The following is a 23,254-nucleotide window of genomic DNA, read 5'->3' as shown; positions in this document are numbered from 1 at the left end:
GGGGAAGGAGAAGGGAGTCGCTGCCGTACCCCCGGTGCGCTCGCTTTCTAATCAAAGACTTACACAGCTGAGAGGGCTCGGAGCGCTGGATATGCACTTACCCGCCCAGTCCCAAGATTTGGTGCGGACACACAAAGGACAGGGGCACATTCACTCCCACTTTCACTCTCAAGCACTCCGAATTTAAACAATCCCTCTCACCTAGTTCCTGGTGGCTGGACTCGAACCAGCTAGCTGGTGGCCGAACTCAGATGAATTCGACCCAGATGAATTCGACCCAGATCCCTACCCGAGTGAGGGTCAGGCAGCCGGGCTCAGCATGAACCCGACCCAGATTTCTGATTTGGGGAGATCAGCCTCTGTCCGGTCTCGGGTCAGGTCCGAGGGTCTTACCGATTTGGCGCCCCTGTCTCAGGTCAGGTCGTAGTCCAAAACCCTCATCTGGAGTGCTGGCCGGCGGCCGAGGGCCCCAATCGGATGGGGTCTGAAAAATCTCAGGGCACGTGCACCTTCGTTTCTCCAGTTGGAACTCTGGCCACCACTCGCTTATCCAGCCGGTGGCAAGTTGACCCGAATTTGTGTAAGGTTGCTGCCCGGCCAATGCACCAAATGTTGCAAGAAAATGAAGCAACCAGACACCGAGGGTTTCTGGAGTACGAGGTTTATTAACGTGCACAGGCCCAAAAGAGTTAGTCTCCAAATTCTGAGCCCCGAACAAAGGATTCTTGGGGTTTATATGGCCTTTGGGGCAGTAAAGCAAGATACAGAAGCAGGAATGCGGAAGTTAGTACTAGCTACGAGGCAAAAGTGAAGTACAAAGGCTAAATTCGAAAGTCACTTTTTAACAGCAGGGGTGTTAATCTCAGTCCTAGCTAATGCACCGTTGTTTACTTATCCCAGACAGCCCCATCATTCTCCCCAGGGTGCCTGGGGCCTGGGCAAATAAAGGTTAAACAAAAGTTTTTCAAAGATTCCCATATCACTTTCTTGGAGTATGTAAATAAAACCCTGTGTTTTCACCCCTTATCTAGCCTTTGACAGTTTAGAGAAGTCTATTTTGGGGGAGAAAGGACTGCTTGGCACCAGCTGTGAACATCCACAGGTGCCTGCAATAAATCTACAAATTTTTGTTTGAAGAGAGAACATTGAGACAGGAGGAGGAAGTCCCCTCCCTTTGTACTCCCCCTTCTCAGGAGAAGCAGCACTTGGCATTCATCTTTCTCCGATCTCTTTGTTCTGCTTTCCCTCTAAGGGAAAAGCTGTACATCTTTATAAAAATCTCCACTTGCACTAAAGTTTTAAGACGGGCTTTTGCAAGACAAGTTCCCCATCTTCCAGATTGCTGGCAATTGGAATAAATTTCTTTTCCCCACCTCAGCACCTGTGTCTCGGGTTTGGCTTTTGTAGCCACAGGCACTCTGGACCTGGGTACAGGTCATTTTCCCGGTTTCAATATGCTGGCTGGTGCCATACTTCTTTATACTCAGCAATGTGCCTGGCACACGATTGCAAGGAACTTCAGATTTTCTGAAGATAGATGTTTCTCCCTGCAGAGGGTGACTGACTTTTGACTTGTCCAAGGTGACAGAGCTGGTTAGTGGCAGCCAGAATTTAGATCTCCTGATTTTAATCACCTAGTCTTCCTACTACACCAGTCATTCATCATGCATCATTCATTCATTCATTCATTCATTCATTCAATACATCGTTATGGAGGATAAATTAAGTGTAAAGCATTTTGGTAGGTGCTGCGGGTGATTCTGATCATACAGAGCCCTCCCTTCTGGGATGGTAAACCTAACTACAAGTGTACAGTCAGAGTTGGAACAGTAAGGTATGAATGAACTTAGGTGACTTGGTGAGGATCTGTGGAGACTCGGTGGAAAAGGTGAAAATTCAGCTGTACTCCAAATGGCAGAAAGGATTTGTACATACTCATGTGGTTGAGTGAAGGTGCTTACCTAGGCCTCATTAAATTCTAGAAACGTTTCATCCTTTCATTACAAGGGCCATCTCTCACACTGACTCTTGCACACTGTTGTTCTCGTTAGAGTGCTTGTCCTGAACAGAGTTCATGTTTAACTTCCTGTGGAGGCCTTGCCTGACTCCCTCCAGGCCTGTGAAAGGCTGCCTCCTGCTTCCACAGGTTCCTTGTTCGCTCTCTCAGGGAGCTTATGACACACCTCTCTTTGTTTTACTTCATTGTCCCTGTTGTGTATTGGTTTTTATGATTTCAAATGAACTTGTTTATGACTTAAGTTGCTTTGACCCAAAGGTGAATTTTGTTTAAATTAAGGAAGTAGTGCCAGGATGTCATGACAGCTGTTGACTGGCACTGCTGGGGCCTGCTCTATAATGCGGAGGATGCCCTGGCTGGTGTGGCCCAGTGGATTGACTGCTGGCCTGTGAGCCAGGGAGCCGCCAGTTTGATCCCCAGTTTAGGGCACATGCTTGGCTTGTGGACCGAGTCCCCAGTGCGGGGGGCGTGAGAGAGGTGACCGTCCACATATTGGTGTTCTTCTCCCTCTTCTTCCTATCTTCCCCTCTCTAAAAGTAAATAAATAGAATCTTTAAAAAAGAGAGAGAGAGCATGTGGAGGAGACACAATCATGTGATACTGTGCATGGGGGTGTGGCTATTTTAAAAACAATAAAAATTTATTATCTTACAATTCTAGAGGCTTAGAACTCTAAAATGGACCTCACTGGGATAGAATCAAGGTGTCTGGAGACCCTGTGGGAGGTTTTGCAACTGCGGAGGCCTCTCACATTTCTTGCCTCCTGGCCCTGGTCCTGGCCACATCAAAGACAGGCATTGTCGGGCTGAATTCATTTCTCTGGCTCTCCCTCTTCTGACTCCTTCTTCCACTTTTAAGGACCCTTATGATTACACTGGGCCACTCAGATGCTCCAAATGTGTTAATAGTTAAACCTCAAATACCAAGAATTTATGAAGACTTACTGAGAGTGTTTGGTCTGGGCAAGGCTACTCTTTGCTGATCTAACTAAATAGCTTTCCAAAGATCTTGAGACACTTGCTCCAGGCTGTGGTCGGGCTACCCTTCGTTGGCAGTGGCAGGGGGGTTACACTGTGCAGCAGTGTCAGGAGGAGAAGGGACATCTGTTCTTGTTTGGGTGAGGCTATTCTTTGAAGACAATGGGGAAAACCGTGTACAGGTCCCTAGAATTAATAACATCAGGAGCAGCCTACGGTGCCTCCCAATACCGGTGCCATACCCTGCTAGTTATTTTCCCAAGCACTGAGAGGGACCTAAGCTGGCAGCTCATACCAAGCTTTTAGTTGGAAGAACTGATTCTGTGGAGAACAAACATGTAGAAAGCAATACTTCACTAAATTTGTACTTTTATCTCCCCTGTTCCTGGAATAACAGTATAATTAATCATTGGTTTGTAATGTTATTTACAACTAAGAGATACCGTACATGCTGTTGGCTTGTGGGAAATTTTATAATTCCCACAGTGAACCTATGTGAAATAAATGTCTGGAAAAGATAATCTGAGTTTCTGAACACAATTTGCCCAAAATGAAATTTCCCCATGCCCTCCTCCCCACATTTTTGAGAGAATAGGGACTAGGTGTATCAGTGTATCTTCAGCCTGAACCCAGTGAAAAGTCTTAGCTGACAGTTTTGGGTGAAAGGAACAGCTGGCATATCCTCACTTACTTGTTCTTCCACATTCTGGTTGAAAGTCATATCCTCTGCAAGTCACGTCCTCCAGCCCCTCCTACCATCTACACACACTGGGCACAGGACAGAAAGATGGTATCTGATTCAGCTCTATAACCACTCAGCTGGCAGGTAGTAAGCTCAACAAATGCTTGTGGAATGAATGAAAACATTCAGACTTTGGGCGGGAGATCTCCAGGCAGGAATTTCCTCAGAATGGACTTCTCTTTTCCCAAATAAGACCCCAGTGGCTGGGGCTGGTGGAGAACAGGACCAATAAAATGGCATTGGTCCAGTCAAGATAGTATAAAGTATATAAAACTAAAATAGAGTCACTCATGTCAACCAAAATGGCTGTCAGTCAGCCATGACACTTCAAGAGGGAAACTGCCTAAGTCAGAGCAGACCCATCTGGCAAGGAGACACACAAGATATCTGCACAGGTGATGGGAACAGCCATGCCTGCAGAACAGGACCACCCATAGTTAAGTTCCTGTGGAAATTCCCCACTTGTCATCAGGGGTGCCAAGACATTTATCCAAAAAGACCCAGAAGGGTGGAGTACACCATTCTCAAGGTATAAGTGAGGCAGGCTCCAGACCACTGCTGAGACAGCTGATCTCCACACACCAGAGTTCTGCTCCATGCCACGCTCATCTCCCTTGGCATCAGCCCCGGAGGCTCTGCCCTGCTGAACCGAGGACTTTGGCTGCCCTGCTGCCCACCCAGCTCTGGAGATCCTTCTTTGCAAGCTGCTGCTGACAACTCCCTTGCCCACTATGTTGTCTCCCAGACCTGCAGACTGGGACTCTGGGTCTCTGGTTCGTTTTCCCCCACTAATTGCTGCGTGTACATTTCTCTTACATTGTTAAAGACTAGGTTATTAATGCATGTTGATGTTCTGCTTTGAGTAACCCGCAGTCAATAAAAGATGAGTGAATAGCATAGTTACTGTGTGCATATCTTAATATTTTCCTTGGCGCTGTGCTGCCCAGCTGGCAGTTAGCACAGAGTTGCTCCACTGACTTATGTGAAATACTGTACCACGAACCTACCCTCATAACAGGGCTAACCTCAGTAAATTAACCTGGTACCCAGGGCAAGACCCCTTCCTCCGTAGCCCTCAGTGCCTTCCCAACCGCCCACCACGCAGCCCATCCGTCCCCACACCTCCGCCCCATACAACGAAATATCGCCCTAGCGCCTCTCGTACGTCACTGCGAGGGCCGCACCAGCCGCGATTGGCCAAACGCGCCATAGCGCCACCTCGGCCTACCGCGTGTATGCACTCTCATTGGCCGCTGGCAAAGGTGGGCGGGGCCTGCTCAGAAGGCACTCTGGGCGGGGCGGGCTCGTTTTCTGGAGCCCCGCCCACTGGCCCTTCCCCTCTGTACTGATCTCTGGGCGCTGAGCGCGGAGGGCCGAGTTGAGAGGCAAAAGGCGTGGGACGGTTGCTCTGGTTACTGCCCGAGCTCCGCGGGAGAGATGCTGGGGGGGACGCCGTGGGGAGACTCTGCCGCGGTCCTCTGAGGGGAGCTGTGCGGAGACCCGCATTCATCAGCGGGGAAACGAAGTCGCGGACTGGAGGTTAGGCGGCGGTTGTGTCGGGAGGTGCTGCGGAGGAGAAGGTATCGAGGTAGGGGCTGCCCTTCTCCGCCCGGAAGCCGGCAGGTTCCCCTTGACCGTGGGCTGCGTGGGTGGGGAGAGAAACCCGACTGCGCGGGTGCAGGCCGTCGCTGTCGGAAGAGGCGGCCGCGTTTTCCGGGGCATTAAGATATTTCTTTCATCTCCCCCCACCCCATCTGTCTCTGAAAGGGCACCTGCTGCTGTTGAGAGAGAACAATTTTACATCACGATGAACCAACGTCAGAATTGAAAACCCCGGTAACAACCACCAGGAAAAAAAGCCATTTTAGGAAGAAAGAAAGGAAGAGAAAAAGAAAAATAAATGGATTGCCCGAAAAAGGAGAGAGTCTGAATCGGGAGCTGTTGGAGCTTTTGAAATACTGCTTTCTAGGTCCTAACTGGCCCCCTCCAGACATTTTTATACTAACTGTATGATTTTCTAAATTGGCCTGCTTTGAACTGTGATCCGGTGACGGTGTTAACTGGAGCCGGGCAGGTTCCCGGTGCTGCTTCTGGAAACACATTTTGGGGACGATTTCTAACCATCAAAACCCTACAAGGGAAAAAAAAAAAAGAACTCAGCGTCGACCGGTGCCACCAAAGGGGCCTTTGAACCATGTGGACCTTTCTTGGTCTTGCCACTTTCACGTATTTCTATAAGAAATGCGGGGACTTCGTTACGTTGGCCAACAAGGAGCTCCTGCTGTGCGTGCTGGTGTTCCTGTCGCTGGGCCTGGTGCTGTCCTACCGCTTCCGAAGCGGGGTGCTGGCGAGGCGCACGCCCAGCGGGCCCCTGCTCGCCGCCCTCTCGGGTGTCCTGTCTGCCTTGCCTTTGATTGGCTTCTTCTGGGCCAATCCCCCTCCTGGGGCCGAAAATAAAGAGCAGCTCGGGTCTGGGAAGGTAGGTTGAATTCGTACTGGTCCAAGGAGTGGGTGTCTTGTTTTAAAATGAGGATCGTGGCCACCCACATAATGATTTTCCCCTTTAAGGGGAAAAAGGCAGCCGCTTAGATTCTCGGTATGGATTCTCATTGAATTTTTTTGCCCCCCTAAAATGGGACTCTTACTATTGATTTAAAAACATTCGTTTCATTTAGCATAGGTTGAGCCAAGGCTAAATGATTCTGAAAGGTGAAATAAAATTAGTTAGAGTTTCATTTTGAAAGCAGGCAGAATCAGTCTTGGTGATGGAGAGAAAAATGTTTTCAAATCCTTGGGTAAGGCTGCTGTTTGTACTTGGGAAGAAGGAAGCCTGCGGCAGGTAAGCCCTGCTTCTGTCCAAACTTGCCAGCTGTCTGGAGAAAGTGGCAGAACAATTCGAAAAAGTGACAGGGTGAAAATGCTCAGCATTTTACAGCCAGGGACAGAACAGCTCTTCCCACATCAGTGGGGCCTTGAGTAAATCAGTGAAGGGATGTCCTCTCTCCATCTGAAATGTATCCATATTTGTGAATCCACACACCAAAAAAAGAAAGAAAAGGAAAATTACGGATTACAACATTGGATTGTTCATTAAAAAAAAACCCAAACCAATCACTGTTATTCTCAGTGGACATAAATCTTTCAAAACAGGATTTTCCCATCTTCTTATGTTCAAAGTTAAAGTTTTGTTTTTTACTGTCAACCCAACATGTTGACTGTAAGTAAGTGAGCGTTGTCCAGCGTGCAGTCCCTTTTCCAGATCAAAGGCGGGGGCTTCCAATACCCGTGAGGTCATCGTGACCATTCCAGGCAGCAGAGGAGGACAGTGAGGGAGATGAGGGGGGAGAGGTGGTTGAGACCTGTGGGACTTTTTCCCAAGAGCACTGGAGGATTTTAAGCATGGGAGTATCAGTATTTGATTTTGGCTTTCAAAAAAGAACATTCTAATTGCTGTGTGAAGAGTAGATTGTAGGGAGACAAGACAGGAAGCAAGGCTATCAGATAAGAGATTGCTGCTGTCGACCAGGTGAGGAGGGTTGATGGTGACTTGGAGTCGGGGTGAGTGGCCTACAAAGTCAGGGTTCTGGATCAGCATTGTTTTACTTACAGTCACAGTACAGGTGAGTACTGAAGGCTTACTGAAGAGAGGGCCTTGGTCTACAAGTTATGTTCCGCCCCTTCTGCCTGTGAGACCTTTGGCAAATTAATCAGTTATCTCCTCTGTTAGATGGGGGCACCAGCAGCCTTACCGATTTAATGCTTGCCTGTTAGGAGCCTTTAGAGTGGTGCTAAGTTCAGTGTCACGGTGGGTGTGGGCTGGAGGAATGGGAGAGGAGGGAGGGTGAAGATTTGATTCTCAGTTTGAAATGTTTGACGCCGTTGACTTGAGATAACTTCCCTCGGGGTCAGTGGGCAATCACTTGTCCAGGTGGCAGGACTGACGTTACATCATGCTGTGTAGACCAGTCTTGGGGTGGGAGCATTGGTTAGCAGCAGTCAATATTGGTTCCACTGTGAACGTGCCAGGCTTTTTGCTTTGTATTGAGTACTGAGTTCCCATTAGCGCTTCTTCTCCTGACCGGGTTCTGACTTCCTCCAGAGTCCCCGTTCCAGGATTGCCTGCGTATGCTTAACAGGGAAACTCTCAGAAGAAAAACTAATAAATAATGGTTAAGAGACAAAAGGAGCTTATCTTTCTCTTAGAACAATATTTTCAATATACTCTGTTATTCTGGCCATTAAGAAATACTATACTGATGGAAGAGTAGACTATTGTCCTCCCTTGGTAAAGAACAAAAAGGTAATTTCTTTCAGAAAAACTATGAAAAATGGAATGAACGTGGCCCCACTCCATTGTGGAAATATATATAGGAAGGCCAGGTGAATGTTAGAATGTCAGAGAACTAAAGTTCTGAAGGATTTGCAGGGGTTGTCTCCTTTCTGCCTGAAGTCTCTTTAATTAAAACCACTTCAAAATGGCATTTACTTGTATCTTAATACTTAAGGTCCGAGAGCTCAAGGAATATGGTTCCATACAATCCTCTGTCTGAACTGTGTTCATATTTGTGAATGCACATGCCTCTCCCCAAAAATGAAAAGAAAAATTATTACGATATTGAATTGTTCATTAAAAAAAACCCAAACCAATTAGTGTTATTCTCAGTGGGTATAAAACTCTCTAAACAGGACTTTTTCATCTGTTGTTCAAAGTTAAAGATTTTACTGTCAACCCAATTAGTGATAGGTTTAATGTTTGTCCTTGTTTGTAAGTTGGAGGACCGACTTCACATCATTGACCAGGTTCTCTTAAAGTATTCAAATAGGGGAAGAAGAAGGGTTAAAGTAAATGTGTTCTTATATGTTACGGATTAAAATTGTGATCAGGTCAAGTTCCAAGGGACAATGAGTTATTCTTTTTGGAATTTTGTAGAGTTAAGTAATTCTCTGTTAGTACATGAGTAGCCAGGATTTGACAGTTACAGAAAAGTGATTTTAGGTGAAGGTAGACTTTTCAGATGATAATCCAGGAGGAAAAAATAAAGAAATAGTGGAAATATATAAAAGGTGCTGAATATTTGCAGCATGAAGTCAAACTGGAAGTTGTATGTCATTTGTGTTTGGTAAATGCTCAGTGTATGTTTGAAGAATTGAATAATGGTACAATTTTCTGTATAAGAAGTCTGAAGCCACTTATAAACATTTTTTAAATATTTGGCTTGGTGTGCATTTCTAAATATGTCTACATCACATCATTTTCTAAGTACCATGTCTGGAAAGAAATATACACTTAATTTTGTTGGGTTATTATAAATTTTTATTTCTCCAACCTTTTGATATTATTGGTTTTTTACATATGATCAGGATTTAAAAATGTAATAGTGCATTTGGTTTGGTAATGTTTACAGTGTAGCTTTTGCCCAAGATGCAAAAGTCCAGTGTCTATCTGTATAGCAGAATGATTTAAGGTTAACAAATGTGGATACATACTTTTCTTTCTTTTTTGAACAGTGCGAAAAACTAACCAGCATTTCAGAAGGCACCTTAATAGGAGCAGCTGCCTCAACATCGATCTCTTCTCCACGTGATCCGGAAGTGATCATTGTGGGATCTGGGATACTTGGCTCTGCTTTGGCAGCAGTGCTCTCCAGAGATGGAAGAAAGGTGACAGTAATTGAGAGGGATTTACAAGAGCCCGACAGGATAGTTGGAGAGTATCTGCAGCCAGGTGGTTATCGTGTGCTTCAAGACCTTGGTCTTGGAGGTAGGTTCATATTGGTGTTTAGGAGTTATGTGCTGTAAGTAAGCACTGTTCACTCTAGACTCTCTTATCTACCACTGGTAAAAAGGTTTTCCATTTTATTTTCAATTTATAAAAGTCACTCGAATTAAAAAGCATATCATAAAACTAACTCAGCTATGCTGAGATATTTTTATCTCAGCATAGATGTGTGATATGTTTTTCTTTCATTGGAAATGAATGAAATTATTTTTTGCCCTGGCTGGTGTGGCTCAGTGGATCGAATGCCAGCCTGCAAACTGAAAGGCTGCTGGTTGGATTCCTGGGCAGGACACAAGCCTGGGTTGTGGGCCAGGTCCCCAGTTGGGGACATGCGAGAGGCAACTTGATAGATACTTCTCTCACACATTGGTGTTTTTCTCCCTCTCTTTCTCCCTCCCTTACCCTTTTTCTAAACATAAATTTAAAAAATTAAATTAAAAATTAAATTATTTTAATGTGCTTTATCTTAATATATTGTATTTTAATGTATTTGAACATATAGTATGTGATAATATTAATATACCTGCTAAATTCAACTTTTCCACTTAAACCTATGTATATTTTTACTACTGTTAACCATTCTTTTGTAACTAATTGTAAGCCTATGCGTAACATTTCCTCAATTGATACTACATAATGTACCTTACCTTTCTAACTTACATTAATATTTAGATTATTTTGTTTTTCTTTTTAGCGATAACACTATTCTTGTATATAACTTTAAAATTATTAAAAATTACATCTTTAGAGTGAATTTCTTAGATGAATTTTCAAAACTAAGATTATTACATCAGTGGATGCTAATAACTTCTTCATGGTTCTTGATAATTATTGTTTTAGTTACTTTCTAAAGTGTTATAGTTTATAGCATGACCAATACTATAAATTTATCAATTTTATGTGATTTCACCAGCAGCTTTGATTGATTTGGTATCTTAATTGTTTTAATTATATTTCATTCATTTTTTAAAATCAAGGTTTGAACATTTTTCATGATTTGTTTAGTGTTCCTACATTGTTTAAAACCTCATTGTTTTGGGGGTTTTAATATTTTTAATGTTTAAGTTTGATATATAAATATTAGTCTTTGGTTGTAAGTATGCTAATAAGATAATCATCTTCCAGAAGCATTAAAATTTCTGAAATAGTTAAAGTAGTGTCCAGTTCTCCAAATGGCATCCTACCTTTTTGAAGACTGACTCATTCCATGCCTCCATGTCTTCTTTGTGCCTGGTGTAACTCTGGGCATATTAACAAAGTTGATTTTTTTGAACCAAATTGTTTTGCAGATACAGTGGAAGGTATTGATGCCCAGGTAATGAATGGCTACGTAATTCATGATTGGGAAAGCAAGTCAGATGTTCATATCCCCTACCCTCTGTTAGAAAACAACCAAGTGCAGAGTGGAAGAGCCTTCCATCACGGAAGATTCATCATGAGTCTCCGGACAGCAGCTATGGCAGAGCCCAAGTAAGGCTGTGGCTGCAAGTGTATCATGTTAAAGAATTACTGTTTTTGTAAGTGTTTATGTGGTTAGCTATAGGCTAGACCATATGCCTTATGCTAAAAGAAACCAGTGCCTTTATTAAGAACATTATATAGAGAATTTTTTTTGGAATGACATGGAACTATTGAGAATTTTCCTTTGACTAAATTCTGTGATTTCTATGAGGTTGAATTTAGAGGATATAGTTGCTATAACTAAGATGTAAGTCCACATGTGCCCATTTGGGAGTTTGGGTTTGGGGCTTTGGTTCTTCCTACTAAAGGTCAGGACAGAGGCCTTCAAGGGAAAATCCCTGTTCCATCCTTGGGACGGACCCAGTCGGACAAGACTGGCTTCTTCTCTTATGTATTAACGTGTACTTGCCTCTAGCCTTTCAACATTGGGATTGAGGAATGTTTAAATATGAGAACCCTTGTGTCATCGGCACAGGCTTAAGTGTTGACGAAGTGAACTCATCCTTAGGACTAGAAGGATTTGACATCTATGGAAGTAGAATATGTTTATGGTAGAAAATACCTCCAAATATAAAGAAGATTTAAAAAATTATTCATGACCTTTCTGACTAGAATTAACCACTCTGAATAATTTGCTGGATAAATGTCAATTCTGTTTCCCCATCTGTGTACGAATTGGTTGGGGGTATGTTAACTTCTTGTGTATGTATTTTATGTTTTAGTGAATTGAGATAAAAATCTAAAGTTATTTTTAAAAATACTATTTAAATCATTACCTTTTAAATTAATGTATAATTAATTTAAAAATTAGGTAATAAAACCCACACGTAATTCTAAAAACCACTATTGATGTTTTTACCTCGTCATTCCACACCGTTCTCGGTGTATATGTGTATATGCACCCACATGCATGCTTGTTTACATGTAAAAACTGGGGATGAGGGATAAGGAATTTATGATTCCTTATTTATGTTGCTCAAGTGTGCTACTATAGAATTTATTTCTGTTTGTCTTTTAGTACAAAGTTTATTGAGGGTGTTGTGCTGCAGTTATTAGAAGAAGGTGATGCCGTGGTTGGAGTTCAGTACAGAGACAAAGAAACTGGAGACATCAAGGTGAGGCGGGAGCTCCAGGGTTAGTTTCTCCTAAGAGATTGTTCTCTTTTTCTCCTACTCCTTTAAACAAAGGAGGCTCACCAATTTATTTTTCAACAAGTGGACTGAGTTCTTTGTAAGTCCTGTGCAACAGGACGGATTTCAGATGGCAAGACATTGTCTTTTAAATAAGAAAGGCAAAAGTAAGAGAGTCTCAGGAAATAGTAGAATAAAACAGCTTCCAGGAACGGAAGAGAAAGAGGCAAAGGCTAATCTGTAGTTGCTTTCTTATCTGGAGATAAGAAGAGTCTCCAAATTAAAAAAATTAGTTTCAGTATGTTACTGAGGCTGCTCTGGGGGCTGGCCACCTCCCAGAATTTGTACTCTCCTGAGGGTGATTGCAGGTAATATAAATACATACGTGCACCCACGTGAACAAAAATTTTTCAAAGTCTTAGCCATGACTGGAAGTACTATATAAAGTTAGGAAATTCTAGAATAAAAGAATTTGGCTAATCCTTGGAATTTGTTATGAGATTTCACCTTGTCCAGCTTTGCCGGTTTCTCCATTGTTTATCAAAGAGGAACTTAATCCCAGATGGATTGGATGGTAGAGCTTCAGAGGAAGGTGATCCTCAGTTGCTCAGAGGGAGTGTCTCTAAAGATTAGGCAGGCACTAACTGAAGCCCGCACATAACAGCTTTCTCAATAGCATTATTTTGAAATACTGTGTGTAATGTTACCTGGGAATATATTTAAATTTTTTCATGCACATTTTAAAAGAATGGTCTTTTACTGTGTATTTTCTAAGCATTTGGCTGAGTATTCTTAATCTTTTGTTACAGGAACTCCATGCTCCATTGACTGTTGTTGCAGATGGAATTTTTTCCAAGTTCAGGAAAAACCTGATCTCCAGTAAAGTTTCTGTTACGTCTCATTTTGTCGGCTTTCTGATGGAGGTACAGTAGGAGTATAATTGTAGGAAAAATAAAAGCAACTTGAAACTTGAAAATTCTGAAAATATTTTATTTTTTCTAGAATGCACCACAATTTAAAGAAAATCATGCTGAACTTCTTTTAGTTAATCCAAGTCCAGTTCTCGTCTACCAGATTTCATCTAATAAAACTCGAGTACTTGTTGATGTTCATGGAGATTTGCCAAGGAATTTAAGAGAATATATGGTTGAAAAAATTTACCCACAATTACCTGGTAAGAAATGAGATTTTACTCCCATTGTAATCTAAGTTTGAAAGCAAATCTCACAAAAGGCTTTTCATCTCCAGTTGTCACTAAAACTTTGTCTAAAATAGGCCAGAGATCAAGATTGGCAGGTGAAAAATGAACCCAGCCAATCACATACACCGAAGCTGGACTGTTTATTTAACGCATAAGAAAAATCTCCAAATTAAAAAAATTAGTTTCAATATGTTACTTAAAACAAAAGTTTTCAAAATAATTATCAATGTTGACAAAATTGTAATACTTTTAGAAGTAGTCTGGATAATAATCTAAGGTCTGAATACTTGAAATATCTTACACTTAATTACTTGAACTTGGTTTTGTGGTAACGATAGCAACTACTTTTTGAATGTGTGCTATATAAGAGGTGTTTTACAAACATAATTTTATTGACTGTACACAACTGTCTTGTGACGCTGGTATTATCATTTATCATCCCCATTTTCTAGATGAGGGAAGGACAGTTCAGAGGTTCCTTAGGTTCTCTGAGTGTAAACTGTTAGGTTGTGAGTGGCACAGCAAGGGTGGAAACCAGGCCTGCGTGGCTCATCCACTCCTGCCCTCGGAACGTGAGGGCTGCAGGCAATCTCAGAGATAGTTTTAAGTTGAAGACAGAAAGGCTTCATGAGATGTTAGGTGTCTTTGTAAAAACATAAAAATGACCTTCTGGGTTTTTTAAATCTTTTGAAAGGGAAGGTGTAAGAAAGACATGTAAAAAAAACTATTAAGAATATGAGGACAGTGGGAGGTAAACCCTGTTTGCCAATTAATGATTATAGTGATAGGAAACTATCTTTGTATGAACTTAGTTTAAATATGTTTTTTTCCAAGTTATTTTTAAAATTAAGTGTAAGCACTGTTTAAGAACAGAGTATTAACAAATGAAGTGAAGTGAAAGTATAATACATCGACAAATTTAGATTTTTAATGATGTTTTCAACATTTTACATTTCCATTCAGTTCAGTCGTTTTTAAAGCTTTCAGTGGAAAAATGGGTTATGCATATTTAGGCAAAGGAGTGTCAGTTACCTGGTATTTTTAGCATTTTTTTCTTTTACTATGGATTTTCTCCAGTTTAGAGGTTAATTGGAGCATTCTACCCTGAGATCATGGAGGGGAATGATTTGTAGGTTTGTATTAATGTTAGGTTACTGAAATTATACTTCTGGTAGAAATACGATGGTTTCAACATAGGCAGTCTGCTCCTGTATTCCCCGGGTACACTGGGAACTGTATGAAAAGATTTCATTTTCTATATGAAAATGAAAATATGAGTAGAAGCACAAAGTACCTAGAGATAAACTAATCCAACCATTTCATTTTATGATGGTGAAAGTAAAACTCAGAAAGGTAGAGCTCTATACATCTTATCCTCTTTCTAGTGTGTGTCTCCTCCTGCTGCTTGTGAAATGGTAGTATATTTCATCTGATATTACCAGATATGGTGATGATAATAAATTGTTCAATACGACGGCTGCCAATTAACATTTGGAAGAGAGGTGGGCCGTTTCTCTCTATATCATGTCATCTGAATTTGCTTCATTCTTTATGTAGTTTTGAAATTTATTTAGCTGCCTTTTTAATTTTCTCTTAGACTCCTTAGTCATTCCTTAGCAGGAAAGACTAGGTGCTTAATAAACAACTTTATTGATAAAATAATTAGCTCTTGATTTAATCACAAGGGCACTTAATAGTCATAACACATGTATAGTAGGTATTTGATTATACTCGATAAGAAAGTGAGATAATCAGAAATTGAAATGTTATAAACCATGTATTTGGTGGGGTGGCATTTATTGCAGATCACTTGAAAGAACCATTTCTAGAAGCGACTCAGAATTCTCGTTTTCGGTCTATGCCAGCAAGCTTCCTTCCTTCGTCACCGGTAAACAAACGAGGTATTAATTTGTTGGACTTACTTTTGTGAAGGTTACTGCAAATATTCAAATTTAATATTGCAAATGACATACACATGGTTACATTTATGCTGCTGGGAATAACATGTGGGACAGAGAATTGGTTACTATACATTGACACATTACTAATACAAAAATTAGTTTTATGTTATCTTTAGTTATTTAATATTGAGGGTATATATAAGTCATTGTGCTGGTCCCTGGCGATACAAGAGTTAAATACAGTTCTTGATCTAGAGGAGGTTAAGTTTTCTAGTTAAGTGAGTATAGACAGATAATTCCAGACCACCACTGACAGCTGCGAGAAAACCCCACTTTCGGTGCCGTGGACTCACCGGGAGGGGGTGTGCAGGCAGGGAGGGGAGCTTGTGAACTGGGCAGGGTGGTTGGGGAAGACATTGTTCAGGAAGTCAAGCTGGAGGTGGGGCCAGTAGGTGGACAGTGAGATAAGGGACTTCTAAGTAGATGAAATAACACCTGCAGGGGCCTGGATGGCTGAGAAAAGGTTGCACTTTGAACTCAAGTGGTTTCCTATGGCTGGAGCACTGGATAGGTAGGTGTCAGAGTAGTGAAAAGGTAAGACGTTTATTTAAAGTTGAGTTTTAATCCTAGAGACAATGGAGTTCATTGGAAAGTGTTTAACAATAGCTTTGTTGGCATACTTCACAAATCATACAGTTCACCCATTTAAAGTATGCAGTTCATTCGTTTCAGTAGATCTGTAGGTATATGCAACCATCACTACGATCAATTTTAGGATGTTTTTATCACCCCCAAAAGGAACCCTGGACCCATAGCAGTCAACCCTCATTTTTTCCTGACCCGCAGCCCAAGGCAGTGCTTTTTTGTAGTATAGATTTGCCTATTCTTTTTTTTTTAAATTTATTTATTTATTTTCAGAGAGAGGGGAAGGGAAGGAGAAAGAGAGGGAGAGAAACATCAGTGTGTGGTTGCCTCTCATATGTTCCCCACTGGGAACTGGCCTGCAACCTAGGCATGTGCCCTGACTGGGAATCGAACCGCGATTGCATGGTTCGCAGGCCCGGGCTCAATCTACTGAGCTATACCAGCCAGGGCAGATTTGCCTATTCTTAACATTTTCTGTAAACGGAATCATATAATACTGACATGTGGTCCTTGGTTACTGGCCTCTTTGAGGTTCATCCCTGTGGAATCATGTGTCCGTCCTTCATTTGCTTCACTGGGTATTATGGCCAGATAATAGGTCATGTGTGAGTGTATTACGTTTTGATTATCCATCAGTTGATAAGACATTTGAATTATTTCCACTTTTGGTTATTACGAACGATGCTACTGTGAGCATCGGTGTATGAATTTTTGTGTGAACATGTTTTCATTTTTCTTGGGTCGACAGGTAGCATTGCTCGGTCGTGTGGTACCTGTGCAGCTCTGTTGAGGAGCTGCTGGAGCCCGTTTTACATCCCCGTTAGGAGTGTGTGAGCGTTCTAATTTCTCCATGTCCTTGACACTTGTTACTGTCTGTTGCTCGTAGCCATCCTGGCAGGTGTGAAGTGATACCTCATTGTGGTTGTGATTTGTGTTTCTGTGGACAAATGTCTATTCAGATTTTGTACATTTTTTAATTGGGCAAATGAAAAAATTTTTTGAGTTCCTTTTATTGTCTATATATAAATCCCTTATCAGATACATGATTTGCAAAACCTTTATTCTTTGGATTGTCTTTTCTCCTCCTTGAGGGTATCCATTAAAATTTTTAATTTTCACGAAGTCAGTTTATCATTTTCTTTTGTTGCTTGTGCTTTTGATGTCGAATCTCGAAGGCTTTGCCCAGCCCAGTGCCACAAAAATTCACTCCTCTATTTTCTAAAAGTTTTAGAGTTTTAGCTGTTACACTGCAGTGTTTGGTCTGAGTTAAATTACGGTGTGAGGAAGGGGTCCCGCTTCATTTGAAGGGGCATCTAGATGTCCCCTCAGCATTTGTTGAAGAGACTGCTACCTCCCCAGTGAAGTGCAGGACTCGCGTCGGAATCCGACTGGCCATTGTGTAAGAGTTCAGGTGTTCAGCAGTGCGTTGTAGTGTTTAGAGTTTAAGGTTTGTGTTCTAGTTGTTAAATTTATTCCTATTTTACTCCTCTGGAGGCTATTGTAGATGGGATTGTTTTCTTTGCTTCATTTTAGATTCTTCACTGTAAAGTTTTAATCAAGGTAGTGTCATGATAGATTTTTGTTTTAGAGTAGCACTCTGACATGTTGTGGAAGGAGGATTGGGAGGACAGTGCAGACCGAAGCTGATAGTAAGGCTGTTTAATTATTCCGTGTGAGTGATGTTGAAAGGCCCGAATAGGGTCGTGGCAATACAAATGGAATCGGGTAATATTTAGGATGCAGAATGCATGAAACTGAGGGAATAATTGGATATCGTAGCAAGGGAGGGTGAGGCATCTTGATGGATTCTGGGTTTCAGGCTTAGAAAATTTTGCCAACTATTTGCTGACATTGGAAATACAGGGAAGAGACTCCCTAAATTGAGGGAAGTGTGGGGAGAGGTGATGAGTTCACTTGTGGACACGTGGGTGTGAAGTGCTGGTGGATATTAGAGTGGGGGCGTGTGGAGCTGCACTGGAAGCAGGAGGGTGGGGCCCCCCGAGAGGGCTGAGTGGAAGCTGTTGATCCACTTCGGCTCCAGAACAGGAAGGGGCTGTAGCTCACTGTGGAAAAGCAGGTGTAAAACACTGAATCATAATGTGGAGCAGAAGGAAGCCAGTGGCAGACTGCTGTGCACAGCGTGCGGGGCAGCACAGCCCCGCAGGGACTAGAAACGAGGGGCGGGACTGGAAGTGTTCGGTGCAGCCGGAACCAGGAACGCTGGCTGTCGTTTGTAGGGGATTTGTAGTGATGGTGTCTGAGTAACACATACAGTATTTTAATGTCTAGGAGCTACCTTTTAAAAAGCTGCTATGGTTGTGTTTTCTATAGTTATAAATGTATATTAAGGCATTACGGGAAAACAGTTATCATAATTCTACCACCTTAACACTTGCTCTCCCAGACAAAATTAAACAAAGGCTTTGTCTGAAAGTTGCAGGCGCACCAGGCTGACAATGGACCTGGACTCTTAAGAGTCGGGCAGCCCACTCAGGAGGTGCACGCAGTGTCCACCTGTGGCACTTCCTGCTTCTGCAGCTGTGGAACCAGGGGCTAATTTTCAGATTAGATTCAACCAAGGTTTATTCTCCTGAATTAACTTCAGGTGGTTTTGAGAACATCTACCCCACGCCTTTCAGCTGGAGCCACAGTGTGTTGGGGTGGAATCTTCCCGGCCCTTACACTGTGGTTCGTTAGAACTGTACAGGCATTTCTCTGCAGTGTGCCGGCGGCGAAGGCTGCTGTGAAATGTCAAAGGCCTTTTTATTTGTTCCCCTTGTTAGAAGACTTGCTTGTAATGCCTAGATACCTGTGGGCTCTTTTATTTTATTTTTCTCACAAGAGAGGTCTCATAGATGTTTTGACACTGTTTGATTCCACCTTGGATTTGCACGTGGGTTTCATGGGAGCAAGGACCATACTCTTTCTCTCACTGTGTTCACAGCATCTGGCACACGTTAGGTGCCCAAAAGCTACTGATTGAATCAGCTCTTGAATTTTTGCCTCAACAAATTTTAGTCACGATCTCTGTTTGTTCCCTTGTAGTTTCACAATATTATTTACTAACTCATATTAGTAGTATTTATAAATTAACATAGTCTTTTTTGAGGGGGGTCTCAAGTGATGCTCCAGAATGATGTCATAATCTAAATGATCTTTTTATAGGTGTCCTTCTTTTGGGAGACGCATATAATATCAGGCATCCTCTTACTGGAGGAGGAATGACTGTTGCTTTTAAAGATGTAAAACTGTGGAGAAAATTGTTAAAGGGAATCCCTGACCTTTATGATGATGCAGCTATTTCCCAGGTAAGGTAGTCAGTTATTCTGTGACAAAAAAAATGTCTCAAAATAGGTTTCTTAATGGGGCCTGATTAGCACGGGGCCTCGATGGGGAGCTGTGTACTTGGGAGCCCGGTGCTGCCCGGTCCTCCGGCCATCCTGTGCCTAAAGGACCCGACTTGCAAGCTGTGACTCTTAAAGAGAATTTCTCAGTTCCTGTATTTGAGCATTGGGTAACCCTGGATGGCATCGGCCATGTTGCTCATAGTGATTGTCAATTCAGCTCAGAGTCACATAATCCATTGCTCTGAAGATCTTTTTTGTTTATTTTGTAAACCATAGGCATAATGACGTATAACGGACCTCAGGATCAATATCAATTTGAAGGAATTATCAGTGTCAGTTGGTGCTTGCTTTTGTTCCTTCCTTACCATGTAGTAAATGATCTTTTTCTCTTTTAGGCCAAAAAATCATTCTACTGGTCAAGAAAAACTTCTCATTCCTTTGTTGTGAATGTCCTTGCTCAGGCTCTGTATGAATTATTTTCTGGAACAGATGGTAAGTGCAGATTTAAAAAAATAAATCTTACCGAATTACAGATCTATAGCACAGGAACAGAACTTATTCACCCAAAAAAATTAGTGATTAGGACAGAAACAGAAAGTTTCCTGAGTTTGCTGACTCAAGTTTGGTAGTCATTTTTAACTCCATGCGCGAGCACCACCACGCGCCTGTTAGACGTGGCTGTGGCCCTCCCTCAGACACCCTCACAAGCAGCACCGCAGTGTTGTGTTGTTCTTTTTAATTCCCTTGGTCCAAACCAGATTCTGCATACGTTACCTTAGATGCACAAAACCGTGATAGAGGATCTTTCTGGCCATGAACTGAAAGCAAAGTAGTTGTTCCTCTTTTTCTCCTGAACGCTAGTTTCGGGTGTCCTCTCAATGTGGTGTTTCATGAAGTGAATGTGAGCTTCGGGTCACGTTTGGATTCTGTCCCCTGTTGCAAGGCACAAGTAGCAGAATGCACCCACCTTTTGCGCATTTGAAATCTTTCCATGCTTTTGTTTTGCTTTCACACTCACTGTAGAGAGGTGGCAGTCGGTCTGTTTATTAAGGAGAACATGACTCAGCAGAACCAGTGTTAGGAATAGAGGAAAGTGACAGCAGTGGACAAACCAGTTAATGACACTAGACCTTTAGGTTCTAGTTTCTCCCTAAATATAACTCCAATCCCGTTACTTCCCATACTCACAAAACAACTATTTGTATGACCTCCCTGAGGCTTTAGTGATCTGTGGTTTGGTGATCTGTCTACAAAATATGATATAATACAAATGCCTTCTATAGCTTCTATAACCACGCTTGTTAAAATAAACACCCCCCCCAAAAAAAAAAACCTCATTGATGGTGATTTGCCAAACCTCTTGCTAACTGGTGAGAAAGTTAAATGGCTGATTAGGCAAGTAAAAACAAAAGAACTCAGTTGTGAGTTTTTCTCTGCTCTTTAAAACTTTTCTAAGCTTTTGAGTTTCTTAACATTATGAATTTGAATCTGTCAATAAAACAACAAAAGTTATGAAAGATTGGAGGAAGGAGCGCTTTATTGGAGCACATGTTTACCAACTGCATCCCATTTTATTGGTTGTAAAGAAAAATGTACGCAGACCTGAAAAGAACACTGATTCTAAACTAATAAAATAGCCCTGGTTGGTGCGGCTCAGTGAATTGGGTGCCTGCCTGCAAACCAAAGGGTCGCTGGTTCAATTCCCAGTCAGGGCACGTGCCTGGGTTGTGAGCCAGGTTCCCAGAGGGGGTGGTGAGCAAGAGGCAACCGTACATTGATGTTTCTCTCCCTCGCTTCCTCCTTCCTTTCCCCTATGTCTAAAAATAAATATTTTTTAAAAGCTACTTAAAAATAACAAAACAGGTTATGGATTGATTATACTATATTGTAAAGATTTAATGACTTTGAAAAGTGTAAAATACTCATATCTATGAGGCATTATTTTTTGTTATAGCTTATTGGGCATCTCACACAAGGCATTTGGTTTCCAGAATTGTGACTTTATAACAGAAAGTGTTTACAGAATATTTTGCATCGTTTAAAGAATTTACAACATAAGCAAGGAAAGAGTTTAAAGAACCCCGACTTGTGGGACCCACACTTTTGGTGCAGTCATTTATTAACAGAAAAGTTAGTCATTTATTAACAGGAAAGTTAATTTACGCGTGTGCCACTGTCCACGTTGTTGATGGTGGAATGTAAAAGAAATCTCGGGTTGTTGGAGTTCTAAGGCTAGATTGTTCAAAAAATTACAGGTTTGATATTTGTTACATCTTCATTTGTTCTGACATATCATTAGAACCCTAACATAAATGTATAAATAATTTGATTGAGAGTAATTTTAAAATTCCATTTTAGATTCTCTACATCAGCTGAGAAAAGCCTGTTTTTTATATTTCAAACTTGGCGGCGAGTGTGTTGCTGGTCCCGTTGGGCTGCTCTCTGTGTAAGTTGCTTTGGTGATACCAAGGAAACAGATCCCCCCAGTTTTCTTAGGGCTCTTCAGTTTATGAACGGCTGCAAATTTATCTTCCTTATGTGTTTTATAATGAAAAGATTGTCATTTTATTCACTAGTGTGCAAAGCAGAAGTTAGCCCAGATAAATGGAAAAAGGCAACATTTGCTCTGTGTTAGTTCTGAGAAACGGCGTAGATTGGAAGTGGGGGGTGGATGAGGGTAAAGCACTCGATTAAAACACGTGATTATCACAGAAGCTGTTTTTTTTGCATATGGGTTAATCTGCATGATCTGAGCTAGGGGAGCCATGGATAATTTGAGAAATTTGTATTTAAAAATTAATTTGATTGAGCCATGCTGGGTGACTCGGTTGGAGCATCGTCCCCTGCACCAAAAACTTGTGGGTTTGATCCCTGGTCAGGGCACATACCTGGGTTGCGGGTTTGATCCCTGGGTGGGGTGTGTATGGGAGGCATCCGATTGATGTTTCTCATATCAATGTTTCTCTATCTCTCAAATCAATAAAAAACACCCTCTGGTGAGATAAAAAAAAAAATTGAAGTACAGGGCCTCAAGAAACTCGGTATTAATCTTGGCAGCGCAGATGTTGTCTTCTTCTCATTCATCTGTACCTGAACGCCAGTGCCGCTGTTCGGAAGCCTTGGTGCCACTAGGCCAGGCCCTCCCCCCGGGTGCTTCGTTCACACCGGGGCCGCAAGGTGACCGAAAGGAACAGCTCAAAACACGTGACTTATGTAGACTAGGCTCCCAGAGTGACTGATTTTCCAATGGGTATATTCCAAGTAGTTTCTTGTAAAAATACTTTAAAAAATTTTGTTCCCGCCATCAGACTTAGCAGGCAGAGAGACACAAGCTTATAAAGTCCTCGAAGGTGTAGAATGTGCTTAGCTTTATAGATACTACACAAATAGAAACTTCTTTACAGTAAATTTGATTTGAGTTTTATCAATATATATTGTATTTTTTCCTTTTACAGACTGTCTCCTAACCCTCTGGTTTTAATCGGACACTTCTTTGCTGTTGCAGTCTATGCCTCATATTTTTGTTTTAAGTCGGAACCTTGGATTACAAAACCCCGAGCCATTTTCAGCAGCACTGCTCTATTGTACAAAGCGTGTTCGGTGATATTTCCTCTAATTTACTCGGAAATGAAGTACTTGGTTCACTAAGCTTAGAGGGGGACCATCATCCATGAATGAATATTTGGAACTCACCAAGTCTGAGAGACGTTTTGAAGAGGATTTATGCAGCATAGTACTATATACCATTTGTAAAGTGGAAACTCTTGGACCAGGGTTAAGAGTAATTTGTTTTTGAAGTTATTTGTACATAAACATGTAAATATATACTTTAATTTTCAATTTAAAATGAACAGTCAAGTAAGATAGTTTAAAAGAAATGATTGTTACCATAAGTTAGTGCTAAAACAGAACAGTTCTGCATTCAGTTATCTGGAATGAGAGGACGCAGGACACACAAATAAAACGAAGAACGAGGCCTCCTGTCTCTTTGGTTTTTGCTGTGGACCTTACGTAGTTTCAGGATAATGGAAAAGAGAACGATGGTGGGATGCAG

General features: G+C 41.8%; 1 protein-coding gene across 3 annotated transcripts; it reads left to right on the top strand.

The window, feature by feature from the left end:
- Positions 1-5,077: 5,077 nt before the first annotated feature.
- SQLE (squalene epoxidase) lies at positions 5,078-23,176 on the top strand. 3 transcript variants are annotated; one of them, XM_037166748.2, is made up of 12 exons: positions 5,078-5,275; positions 5,504-6,215; positions 9,245-9,497; positions 10,805-10,985; positions 11,995-12,091; positions 12,916-13,029; positions 13,109-13,280; positions 15,113-15,208; positions 19,019-19,161; positions 19,596-19,692; positions 21,559-21,646; positions 22,656-23,176. In XM_037166748.2, the coding sequence occupies exons 2-12, from the start codon at positions 5,931-5,933 to the stop codon at positions 22,846-22,848; spliced, it is 1,719 nt and encodes a 572-aa protein (XP_037022643.2). In that variant the 5' UTR covers positions 5,078-5,275; positions 5,504-5,930; the 3' UTR covers positions 22,849-23,176. The 3 variants fall into 3 exon arrangements, with proteins under 3 accessions (XP_037022643.2, XP_053516829.1, XP_037022642.2); XM_053660854.1 differs by having other exon boundaries at positions 5,078-5,316; XM_037166747.2 differs by having other exon boundaries at positions 5,078-5,324.
- The last annotated feature ends 78 nt before the right edge of the window (positions 23,177-23,254 follow it).

Source organism: Artibeus jamaicensis, unplaced genomic scaffold (assembly GCF_021234435.1).
Source record: "Artibeus jamaicensis isolate MK-2021 breed Jamaican fruit bat unplaced genomic scaffold, CSHL_Jam_final scaffold_916, whole genome shotgun sequence".
Taxonomy (NCBI): domain Eukaryota; kingdom Metazoa; phylum Chordata; class Mammalia; order Chiroptera; family Phyllostomidae; genus Artibeus; species Artibeus jamaicensis.
The sequence above is the reverse complement of the archived record's forward strand: the minus strand, read 5'-3'. Positions and strand labels throughout refer to the sequence as shown.

What these genes read in the sequence shown, in the direction of transcription:
- SQLE (XM_037166748.2), top strand. Translation starts at nt 5,931, where the DNA reads ATGTGGACCTTTCTTGGTCTTGCCACTTTCACGTATTTCTATAAGAAA. An exon ending in AAGAAACTGGAGACATCAAG is followed by an intron (nt 12,092 to 12,915) that starts GTGAGGCGGGAG and finishes CTTTTGTTACAG; the next exon opens with GAACTCCATGCTCCATTGAC. An exon ending in ATTATTTTCTGGAACAGATG is followed by an intron (nt 19,693 to 21,558) that starts GTAAGTGCAGAT and finishes ATTCCATTTTAG; the next exon opens with ATTCTCTACATCAGCTGAGA.